The 12,887-nt window shown below is 37.8% G+C and overlaps 1 protein-coding gene across 1 annotated transcript in view; it reads right to left on the bottom strand.

Annotated features, from left to right (window-relative positions):
• The window catches only part of LOC140727308 (cell surface glycoprotein CD200 receptor 1-B-like), a 48,932-nt gene that overhangs the window by 14,487 nt on the left and 21,558 nt on the right, over positions 1-12,887 (bottom strand). The window contains exons 3-4 of the mRNA XM_073044570.1: positions 2,371-2,640; positions 517-564 (exon numbers count right to left, since the gene is read on the bottom strand). Coding sequence (XP_072900671.1) covers positions 517-564; positions 2,371-2,640 — 318 coding nt within the window. The remainder of the gene's footprint in view (positions 1-516; positions 565-2,370; positions 2,641-12,887) is intronic.

Here is a 12,887-nt window from a genome sequence, read left to right as displayed (position 1 = left end):
TCACTTGATTTTCCTAATAACTGAGAACAGAGTGATTTGGTGATAATGAGATGGATTGCTTTGTCTTGTTTTTTTTGTGACCAAGACATATCTGCGCAATTTTTCATATTTCCAGGTTGATGCCAATATTTACGCTGGAATGCTTGACAAGAACACAGTTAGTACAGGAAGGCATGTCTTCGGCATTACAGTTGGGGGATTTTGTCCAGTCCCGAAGCCTTTGCTGTATCCCGTGCTCTCAGCCATTTCTTGACATCATGCAGAGTCACTCAATTGATTCCTATTTGGTACTTTGCAAGAAGATTATCAATAAAATGAAAACGAGACAACACAATCTTGTACATTGTTTAAAATGCTAGATTTCCCCTGCTTCAGATTTAGTAATTTTAAGTTAGTTACTGAAATGGTTTTGACAAGGAATTCATTTTAGATTTCAACAGTTGGGCTTACATAAAAACACATAAAAATGGCTATGCTTGTATCTGTTATAAACATATTCTTGTAAATATGACTTACTGTAAATTAATTTTAGAGAAATCAACCTGGTCTTGGCTGTATTCATGCCTGTTCAAAAGGTATAAAACATAAAAATACAATTATACATGGAGTTATTAGGTATCTTATTGAGCACATGCTTCAAGCACTGTCTGAAAATGTGGGAAAGATAACTGAAAATATTTAAAAAAGGAAAAAATTCTGCAACAAAATAATACTGATTCCTATTTTAATAAAGGTAAAACTATTATTTTGGAGAAGGAACTTACACAGCTTGAGAGAAAAAAAAACATGCATTTATACTCTGTTTTTTATAACCTGAGAACAAATCACTTTACAGACAGTGAAGTAGTTCTGAAGGTTGTCCTTGTTGTAATATAGGAAAATAGCTTTCAAGTTTAACATGGTAAGTTCACACACAACAATGTAACAATTGGCCAGATAATCCATTTCTGGGCAATGACTTTAGAGAAATAAATATTGGTCAGGATACCAGGAAAATCTCTAAATTATTTGACAATATACTTCATAATTTTAAATCTCTTTGAGAGGTGGGTTTGGGTTTGTGTTTAATGTATAAATTTTCACTACATAGTACTTCCTCAGGACTGCACTGAAATATCACCCTGTATTTTGTGCTTCCTTTTCTGGAGTGAATTTGAGGCTACACTCAGTTGACTTAGAGGTACTAATGCAGCCATTGAACCACGGAATACATTGGTAATCCTCATTCAGTCGCAGTTAATCATGTACATTTACAAATTCATCACCAGAAGCTCATAATAGCATCCAAACCACTAAACAGAAAAAAAAGCTTTGTAAATGTACATGGAAGAAACACATCAGACCAACACAGTGACTTTATTCTTTAGGTAAGTACATTATGTAAATAGTACTAAAATTCATTGTGGATAAAATTAATTTTGTAATTCAATTCTCACTCCAGAATTGCTGTGTTAGGAAACTATTTAGGTGATGGATAAAGACACCCTGGTAGCTGTTTACATACTATGACCTGATGTGCAGAAGATTGTAGTTGATCAGGGTATTTTGTGAATGGAGTTGTTTTCAGGTTTCAAATTAGAAGCAGTTGGGTGGTTTTCTTAGCTCAACAGCTCAGGGAATTGAGCAAGCTTTTAAATGCAAATAACTCTGTCCAGGTGCTTTTCATGGTATTTGACACATCTTATGGCATCTAAGGCAACAGGGAATGATAATTAGTCACCTGGGGAATGCAAACTCTTACTGAATGATTTTCAATAAATCCACTTGTGACTGACTGGAGAAGTGTATTATGAATTCAGGGCTGCAGTGATGTCAGCTGATAATGGTAAATGACCATGTGAAATTCATGGGAAAATTTCTTCATAAATATAATATAAAACAGAATTCCATACAAATTATCCCAGTGTGAGTTGTGAATTTGATTGGTTAAAAACATAGTTGAGTGGAACTACACCGACGTTAAAGAGAAATAGATAACCACTGCCGAAAGGTCTTGGCCCAAAACATCGACAGTACTTTTCTCTGTAGATACTGCCTGGCCTGCTGAATTCCCCCAGCACTTTGTGCGTGTTGCTTGGATTTCCAACATCTGCAGATTTTCTCCTGTCTGTGATCTGACCACTGCAGAAATCCATTGCTTGTATGTTTAACTATTCATCTCATAATGCATTTACATTAGTGAGCCTCTAAAGAAGACGGTTATTTTTTCCCAAATGGCTGCAGGTTGCTTTACAGCCTCTTAAATTTGTATCTTATTATCCATAGAAAACCTGTTATCTATGTCATAAGAATACATAATGCAGGGCAAGTGATTTTAATTTTCACAAGCAAAAGGCTTAAAGTGTAAGATAAGACTTTAAAAAAACGTACCGATAGAGATGGTGTGGTTCTGAATTTCATTAAATGCTGGGTGTTTTATGAAGCAGATTTGGTCTTCCTCAGTGATGTTGATAGCTGTAATGAGCTGGCTTTCCACAGTCACAATGCCATTATCATTATCAATCAAAATGTCTGTGGAATTTCCAACAATATTCTCTTTCCAGGCAATAGTTGCTGCTGGTTTACCTTTCGAAGCAATGCATTTCAACTTCTTGAGTCCATTTGGTAAAATAGTGACATTCACCATGACAACTGGTGGGACTGTAAAGAGAGGATTGTTTAGAATTATGATATATGTCTAGCAAATGTACATCTGTTACTGAATGCTACTGAGTTTCAGTTTGTTTCCTTAATTTGGATGGTTCTGAAAAAAAACATTCTAGTAAATTCCAAGTTATCTTTGACTTCACTATGAAGAAGTCCATCCAAAATGGAAGAAGAATTTGAAATGAAAGTCAGAAAGTGACTGGAAAGTGAAATTCATTAAACCTTAATATTTTCCAAAAGTAATGAGAAAAAGCAGGCCTGTACAGGTAAACAATTCATTGATTCCTAATGTTATAAAAGCATTTTGAAGACCCTGCTTGATAACTCATTTCTAGGTGTGAAATAAATATTTCCTGCCTTGTTTAATTCTGTGTAAAACTCTTATTATAATCTTAACTATTGCAAAGTGGGATCATGAAACACTCAGTGTTTCCCAGAATCCATACCTTTCCAAGTTGAGATTTCCTGGGAAAACAACATACTGGATCCATGTTCTATGGGTCACAAATTGAGTTTACCCTGAGGCTGAACTAACATTTTGCAACCCATGGCTCCCAGTTTCTTGGAGCCATTCACAAGGTGGAACAAGCCTCAGTCAGTACAGATTGAGGCCCTGCCCTAGAACTACCCCAGTGGCCTTCTGACAGCCAATGCTATCAAGGGATTTTTTTTCTAAATGACCAGAGCTGTTCATAAAGGTTGACATAAAAAGAAGATAATTTCAAGAATTAATAATAAAAATAACATTTTCACTTAAAATATTTAACTGATATAAATAGATTAATGCTTTCATATTGATTTTAAAAATATTTAGCCTCATTAACATTCTAATGAAGGCTCACAGTCCTATTCATAGATGCATGAACTATAGCTGGTGTAAAGTTGAGTTAGATCTAGCAAATATCTGGGTCCTCAGCTCAAGTCTTTATTGAAATCCTTTGGACTGTATGGACCAACCAGCTATAGCTGAAAATGAGGACTCTTCTGCCACAGTGGTCATTGAGACTGAATGGAAAGGCAGTTTCATAGAAACATAGCAACAGAAAACATACAGCACAATATAGGCCCTTCAGCCCACAATGCTGTGCCGAACATGTACTTACTTAGAAATTACCTAGGGTTGCCCATAGCTCTCTATTTTTCTAAGCTCCATGTATCTATCCAGGAGTCTCTTAAAAGATCCTATCGTATCTGCCTCCACCACTGTCACCAGCAGTCCATTCCATGCACTCACCACTCTCTGCATAAAAAACTTAACCCTAACATTTTCTCTGTACCGGCTTCCAAGCACCTTAAAACTGTGCCCTCTCGTGTTAACCATTTCAGCCCTGGGAAAAAGCCTCTGATTATCTTCATGATCATTGCTTCTCATCATCTTATACGCCTCTATCAGGTCACCTCTCATCTTCTGTTGTTCCAAGGAGAAAAGGCCAAGTTCACTCAAACTATTCTCATAAGGTATGCCATCCAATCCAGGCAATGTCCTTGTAAATCTCCTCTGCACCTTTTCTATAGTTTCCACATCCTTTCTGTAGTGAGGCGACCAGAACTAAGCACAGTACTCCAAATGGGGTCTGACCAGGGTCCTATATAGCTGTAACATTACCTCTTGGCTCTTAAACTCAATCCAATGGTTGATGAAGGCCAATGCACTGTATGCCTTCTTAACCACAGAGTCAACCGGTATAGCAGCTTTGAGAGACCTATGGACTCAGACCCCAAAGTTCCTCTGATCCTTCACACTGCCAGGAGTCTAACCATTAATACTATATTCTGCCATATATTTGACCTAACAAAATGAACCACCTCACACTTATCTGGGTTGTACTCCATTTGCCACTTCTCAGTCCAGTTTTGCATCCTATTGATGCCCAGTTGTAACTTCACAACACCCCGAACCTTAGCGTCATCAGCAAATTTACTAACACATCCCTCCACTTCTTCATCCAGGTCATTTATAAATATCACGAAGAAAAAAGGTCCCAGAACAGATCCCTGAGGCACACCATTGGTCACCGACCTCCATGCAGAATATGACCCTTCTACAACCACTCTTTGCCTTCTGTGAGCAAGCCAGTTCTGGATCCTCAAAACAAGGTCCCCTTGGATTCCATGCCTCCTTACTTTCTCAATAAGCCTTGCATGGGGTACCTTATCAAATGCCTTGCTGAAATCCTTGAATGTAAAGCATGTGATGTGAACTTTGCAGACGTCTTGGAAGTTGGTCTTAAACGTTCTATTGCCTCACTAAATGTAGTCTCTTTGCTAGCTAGAATAAAGTATTTCCTGTTTTCTCTTGTATTATCTGGGCCTTAACAAGAACAAAGTGTATTCTGGTGGGAAAGTAAGATAATACAGAAAAAATATTCAGTGAGTATACTGGAAGTTCTCACCCCATTACTAACAAATCCAGTTAAAAAAGCAGATCAAAGTTCAACATTACAAACTTAGACAATATTTTGTGTTTCTGTTTGGTTTACGAAACTACAAGTGAAGACTTCAATATTCAAGGTAGTTCAAACTATAACTTTGCTTTTTAGTTTGTACTACTGAAATAATTGAACTCAGATGAAAACAGAGAAATACCCAAAATATTCCAAGAAAACCTTATTTCTTATTCAGTATTCTTTTCAGGAACTGAGCATTCTTAAATAGGCCTTCATTTACTGTTCATCCTCAATTACCCATCCCTAATTGCCCTTAAATTGTTTGGGTTTCTGGCTCATTTCAGATAGCATTTCAGAGCTGACCACATTATTGAGTGTGGGGCACCAATCGGTCAAGGATGTTAGGTTTCCCCCATGAAGGACAACAGTGATTAGAAAGGTGCTTACAACAATCCAATTGCTTTATGAAAATCATTAACCGTGACTAGCCTTTGCTTTAAATTCCATATCATTCACTGAATGTAAATTCTACTGCTGCCTTGGTGAGATTGAATAGAATGTCCAGATTGTTAGTCCCCCAGACTTCTAAAGTGATTGCTTATGTCACACATGTTGTGCACTGACTTATTGTCAGAGGAACAAAAATGCAAAACAGCTAATTTAAGAAGTATTACATTCAGGCTTCTGTATTTAAGGTGCTGTTATTTCTGAAAAGGCTTGGTGATATTTCTTAAAATTATACTGAAGCTTGTGCTGAAATGTAGGCTGGACTTAATAACACCCAAGCCTGGGAGTTTCAGTCAAACTGCTGCAATATTGGCTTGGTTTTTCAATATGCTTTAATGGTGTACAACATACTCTTTGAGTTAGAATCCATTGAATATGGTTGAGTTTTATCACCTCTCATTCATCTGATATAAATAGATAGAAAATATAGCATCGTCAGTTTTCTTCGTTTTTGAGTCATAATGGCAGACTTTTAATTAATGGTGACAGCTCTGTTCAGAACCACAAGCCTTTGCCTAAAGAAACAAATGGAAAGTGATGACTTTTGAGTGAAGGTAGAAGCCCCGAATGTCCACTCAACAAATCATCAATCTCAGGATTGAACTCTGCTGGAAACAGATCTAGCAAAGGGCCATAAGGTTTCAAAGATTTCCTAGCATTTAGGTTGGGAAATTTACCTGCTGACTGTTATACTCAGAACAAGTATGGCACACACACAGATTTTGATCTGAAGAAGCGGCTATAGAAGGAAACGTTACATTCACTATAATTTCATTTTTAATCAGACGCATTGAATTTCTTAACTGTTCTCTCACATTGCTTTTATTCTTTGACAACCTTTGACTTACTAATTGCAAAAATGGCTATTTTTCTTTTTAAATTCAATAGCTTTAGCAATTTTTGAATGGGAATGCCATAGACATTCTCAAGAATTCAAACTCTTTGACAACTTTATCAGCCAGTAAGCCTGGAATAGAGGCTGAACCAGATCCCAAAATACTTATCAGAGCAGGGCTTGCTATCTGGGATCAGAAAGGTCCTTTTATGCATACGGCATTATGAATCAGACAGCTGTCAGATTTTGAATAGAAAATTGTGCTGGGGTTCAGGGGCAGGATTCAGCCAGTTTAGCCTGAGCTCAGTGTTTAGTGATATATCCAGACCAACCTTCTGAAGAGTAAAATCTTGATGAAGTAACGAGTGGAAAAAAAGTGTAGGACAGTGTAGAAGAATTGCAGAAGAATTTTGAGACATTGAGTTTCCCGCTTCCGCATTATGGTTTTCTTCTGCTGTAGCATGTGTTCTATTTAGCTTATAAGTGTCTTATATTCTACTTTTCAAAAAATAGATGCTTTCTTGTTGCGGTACTTATTTTTTATATTTCTTATTGTTACTTTTATGCAGTGCACTATACTGCTACTGCAAATCAAGAAATTTCACAACATATATCAGTGATAATAAATCTGATTCTAGATTTTGCCATTGCTGGAAAATTACTTCCTTTAAGGAGGAATTTCTGAAATATAACTCCTTACTAAATTTCAACGTCCTTTCATGTACACACTTTCCCCACAGTTAACTTTAAAAAGGTTACCTACTCCTTAGTTTTTTAATCATCAACAGCCCTTATCAGTAAAATGGAGTCATTTTTATCTGCAAATTACATCACTGTTAAATTTAGATATGAAATTACATCTATTTTCCCCTGACAATTTTAATGAGTGCCAGAAAGCTGACGTCCATTTTAGGTGCTAATTTGGATTTCCATGAATCAATATTGAAGTCAGCAGTGTAGGTACTACTGATTTGGAATTAGTAGCCGCCAAGTAGATGCTGAATTTTTCAAAGTGGTTGGGAGCTAAATTTGATAGCTTTTGAGAAAGGGTGCAAAGGCCACAATGAGTGATTAACCAGGACCTATTGATTGCAATGCTGGCTCCATGTCAACTCAGCAGTGCCTGCTTATTATAATGAATTAAGCATACAAGCCAGTGCCAACTGCACTGATCCATGGATGGAAGCTGCTGGGAATCATTAGCATTCTGAAGAACCGGAGCGTTTACGTACATATCTCTCAGAAAATTAATATATGGGCTCACTTCATTTCATGAATTGCCCGAGGAAGTTATGCTTTGTCAGAGCTCAAGGTCATCTTTCTGCCTCTCTGCTGTGCAATGGTGGTAATCCACTGCATCTTCAGGATTATTAGTAGAAATAGGGACATAAGACTGGTCAGTGGAAGCTGAATAAGAGCTCTTTCCAGGAGATCCTATCATCCAGGAACCTTCTGAAAGCTCAGGACTATAGACCATAAGACATAGAAGTATAATTAGTCCATTTGGTCCACCGAGCCTGCTCCATGATTCAATAATGGCTGAGTTTTAATCCATCTCAACCCCATTCTCCTATCTTCTCCCCATAATCTTTGATGCCCTTACTAATCAAGAACCTATCAAGCTCCACTTTAAATATACCCAACGACTTAGCCTCCACAGTCACCTATGACAATGAATTCCATAGATTCACCACACTTGGACTAAAGAAATTCATCCTCATCCCTGTTCTAAAGGGACATCCTTGTATTCTTCTATTCCGAGACCCCCCCCCCCCCCAACTATAGGAAACATCCTCTGCAAGACTATTCTATGCCCTTTAATATTCATTGGTTCAAAAAGATTCCTCTCATTCTTCTAAACTCCAGCAAGTACATACCTAAAGTCATCAAACATTCCTCATACCTTAACATTTTCATTCCTGGGATTATTTTTGTGAACCTCTTGTGGACAATCTTGAATGCCAGCATATTCTTTCTTAGTAGAAAGTAGAGACTTGTAGAGAAATTGCAGGAATGGGGTCACTTGGAGCTCTTTGGGAGCTGCCATTAGGTTTCTCAAGAGATGGTTGGTCTCTGAGCTCAGTAGGCAATATAAATGAATCTAGCTGAGAAAGACTGATGTTTGTTTGCAAAAGCTGGTCATTATGAGGATGAAATGAGTGTAAGTAGCATTGTGGAGGAGGAGGAAAAATTAAAGCCAAAGCTGAAAGAATGAATTGCAGAAACTTGTAAAGGGAGGTAAAGGTTTGGAACACTCCTCTGGGTCAATTATTAATTTTAAACCAAAGTTTAATAGATATTAGCTATTAGAAGCTGCTAAGTGATATAAAGACAGGACTGTTACATGCAGTTAATTCACAGATTAGATATACTATTGAATATTAACCCAAGAGGCTAAATGGCCTGATTTTCCTAATTATGCCATGTGACATTAAAACCAAACACATTCACTGTGCTGTCTGCAACAGAGATGCCAACATTACAATTCGTTTAAAGATTTGGGGCAAAACATTTTCTGAGCAAATGTTGGCACAGTTGCACTTTGTGATTGCATTTCTGTGCATGTTGCCAGTATTTTCTTTTTAGTGCATATATTTCCCATATGTTGATCTCACATTATTAAGCATGGAGAACATTTCAATTTGTGTTGCCAGGTTGTTAAACTTTCAGTGGAAATTTGTCTTTAAAATTTGACAGGCAGTGTTGCACAGTGGTATCATAAAATTTACTTGTCTTTTTATTGAAATTAAAGAACAGGCAATCTGCCATATTCTATATAGAGAAAGCCATTGGCTGCACTGCCTCCCAGCAGAACTTCATACCCAGTCAGAAATCTGAGAACTTATCATTATCTTTTTCTTAGCACAAAAATGTCAGTTAATATTTTAAGGATAAGAGAAAATGCATTCATACAGATCGTAAATGAAATGTAAGAACAAAATAGACCAAGATGATTCAGCAAAGGAAAAACAAAATGATGTAACAAGACAGGTAGAAGGAGATTTGAATTTTCTGTTAGGGAAATTGTTGTACAAGAGCCATAAGACCACAATATTGCTCTGTCGAACTTCTGCACCAGGTCTGGAACTCAGATACTTGATTTTTATTAATCACAAACATTTAATTTTAAGGGAGGTATAAATCCACTGACAAGATCTGGAAACTGTTTATCTGTCTTATATAATAGTAACCAGCTTTCATAAAAGACAGCCTACTGTCTTCCTATGACACAACAGGATTACCATCCCTGAATATACTGAGGATCAATATTGACCAGAACCTTAACTGGACAAAAGGCCACTGGGTACAAAAGCAAGCCGTGGACTGTGTCTTCCACTACAAGTGCCTAATGTTCCAATTCCCCAGCTTCTCAATATCAATTACCATCAATTCAACAGTATAATATAATACTCCACTCTAGTTTGAATAAGTGAAAGTCTAGCAAAATTCAGAATTCTGACAACATCCAGGATGAAACAGCCCCTATATGAATTTGCACCACATCTTGCACCTTAAATATCTGCTCCTTTACTACAAACCTAGAAGCCTAGGGATAGCAACTACATAATAACACCAACCTTACTGAGAAGTATATCATCAACTTCTCATCTTCATTGGGTTAAAAGTCTTAAAATGTCCAACCTAATGATATTGGCAGTATTTTCAGTGAAGGGATGCACCAGTTAAGGAAACAACTCACCATCACCCAGTCAAGGTTAATGGGAACGAAGAGTGAATGTAAGATGTTCCAATGACTATGTGGCATATGAAAATTATTGAAAGGTTGTGAATTGCTCTAGGAATGAGCTGGGCAGGGATAGCAGTTGAGGTAGGAGTTTGGAGTATAAAAGAAACATTTTGTATTCTTGTAGCATCTGTAATTTGAGAGAAAGTTCCAAGGAGCTTAAAACATAAAGTTTAGTCAAGGCAAAAGTGAAATCATGCTTACAAAAATATTAATAAAGGACAAAGATGGGGAAAAAGGGAATGGAGTAGTTTCAATCTCAGCACTAAATGGTATACAGGAAGGTAAAAATACCAGACTACAATTAATTAATAGATTGAAACCAAGTATATCAATTAGACAATGAGATATGGAGACTAATTAGTGAAAAGATTCACTTAGAGCAGGGGTTCCCAACCTGTGGTCCATGGACCACTCAGTTAATGTTAGGAATCCCTGACTTAGATGGTCTTAATAAGGTAGGGTCGGAATTCTTCCAAGATAGGCTAGCTTAGTTCTTGAAATTCACATCTGATACATGAAGGTGGATGCTTGCTTCAGTTTGACTTTGCATGCAGAATGAGAACAGTTCTGGGTGCCAGACCCAAGGCTTGTCTAAAACTGGGTCTCTCAAAATGGAGATGAAAAAACCAGGACAAAAAAACATTACTTAGCTGGTTATGGACTGTGGATAGACTACAATCTGATAAGGTGTAGTTATGTTGCTAAAGATTCTTTCAAGATAAGTTCAAAATTTTAAAGTTACAAACAATACTAAAAAAGAGATGCAAAGCAATACTCGGGCTAATAGTATAGATTGTAATTGGATGGAATGGAAGGCAAGCAAAATAGATTAGAAAGACTGAAAAGAAGTGTATAGATATTTCTTTTAAAAATAAAATAAAGAATAAAAAATGCAGTTGAATCAGAGATGACTACAGAGGTGCTGTCTTGAAGCAAGATGTAAATGTAAAAATGCAGATCATAGGTGTGCTAATGAAGCAGTAAGAGGAGGATTCCACATACTCACCACACTCTGGCTAAAGAAATTCCTCCTCAGCTCTGTTCTAAATGAACATCCCTCATTTCAGAGGTTATTCCCTCCGGTCCTAGACTCCCCAACTATATAAAACATTCTCTCCACATCCACTCTATTGAGGTCTTTCAACATTTGATATCTTTCAATGAGATCCCCTCTTATCCTTCTCACATGGTGGATTGGATAGTGGACTACTTGACAGATAGACCTCAGTATGTGTGGTTGGGAGACTGTAGGTCTGACACGGTGGTCAGCAGCACAGGAGCGCCGCAGGGAACCGTACTCTCTCCGGTCCTGTTCACCCTGTACACATCAGACTTCCAATATAACTCGGAGTCCTGCCATGTGCAGAAGTTCGCTGATGACACGGCCATAGTGGGGTGTGTCAGGAATGGACAGGAGGAGGAGTATAGGAAACTGATACAGGACTTTGTGATATGGTGCAACTCAAACTACCTGCGTCTCAATATCACCAAGACCAAGGAGATGGTGGTGGACTTTAGGAGATCTAGGCCTCATATAGAGCCAGTGATCATTAATGGAGAATGTGTGGAGCAGGTTAAGACCTACAAGTATCTGGGAGTACAGTTAGACGAGAAGCTAGACTGGACTGCCAACACAGACGCCTTGTGCAGGAAGGCACAGAGTCGACTGTACTTCCTTAGAAGGTTGGCGTCATTCAATGTCTGTAGTGAGATGCTGAAGATGTTCTATAGGTCAGTTGTGGAGAGCGCCCTCTTCTTTGTGGTGGCGTGTTGGGGAGGAAGCATTAAGAAGAGGGACGCCTCACGTCTTAATAAGCTGGTAAGGAAGGCGGGCTCTGTCGTGGGCAAAGTACTGGAGAGTTTAACATCGGTAGCTGAGCGAAGGGCGCTGAGTAGGCTACGGTCAATTATGGAAAACTCTGAACATCCTCTACATAGCACCATCCAGAGACAGAGAAGCAGTTTCAGCGACAGGTTACTATCGATGCAATGCTCCTCAGACAGGATGAAGAGGTCAATACTCCCCAATGCCATTAGGCTTTACAATTCAACCGCCAGGACTTAAGAACTTTTTAAAAAGCTATTATTAATGCTTTTTGAGATAGTGATTTAGATGCATATCATATTTTTTTTTTACTGAGTTAAGTATTGTATGTAATTAGTTTTGCTACAACAAGTGTATGGGACATTGGAAAAAAAGTTGAATTTCCCCATGGGGATGAATAAAGTATCTATCTATCTATCTATCTATCTATCTATCTATCTAAATTCCAGTGAGTACAGACCCAGAGCCATTAAACTCCCCTTATATGATAAGCCTTTCATTCCTGGAATCATTTTCATGAACCTCCTTTGAACCCTCTCCAATGTTAGCACATCTTATATAAGTTTCTTAGATAAGGAGTCCAAAACTACTCACAATGCTCCAAGTGCAGCCCAGCAGTGCCTTATAAAACCTCAGCATTACATCCTCGTTTTCTATTCTAGTCCTCTCAAAATGAATTTGCCTTCCTCACCACCAACTCAACCTGCAAGTTAACCTTTAGGAAATCATGTATGAGAGCTCCCAAGTTCTTTGCGCCTCTTTTTATGAATTTTCTCCATGTTTAGAAAATAGTCTACGCCTTTATTCTTTCTACCAAACTGCATTACCATACATTTCCATACACTGTATTCCATGTGCCATTTTTTTGTCCATTCTCCTAATCTTTCTAATTCCTTCTGCAGACACCCTGCTTCCTTAACACTACCTGCACCTCCACCT

The sequence above is a fragment of the Hemitrygon akajei genome, chromosome 5, assembly GCF_048418815.1.
Source record: "Hemitrygon akajei chromosome 5, sHemAka1.3, whole genome shotgun sequence".
NCBI classification, from domain to species: Eukaryota; Metazoa; Chordata; class Chondrichthyes; order Myliobatiformes; family Dasyatidae; genus Hemitrygon; species Hemitrygon akajei.
Note: the sequence above shows the minus strand (reverse complement) of the source record. Positions and strands in the feature narration are given on the sequence as shown.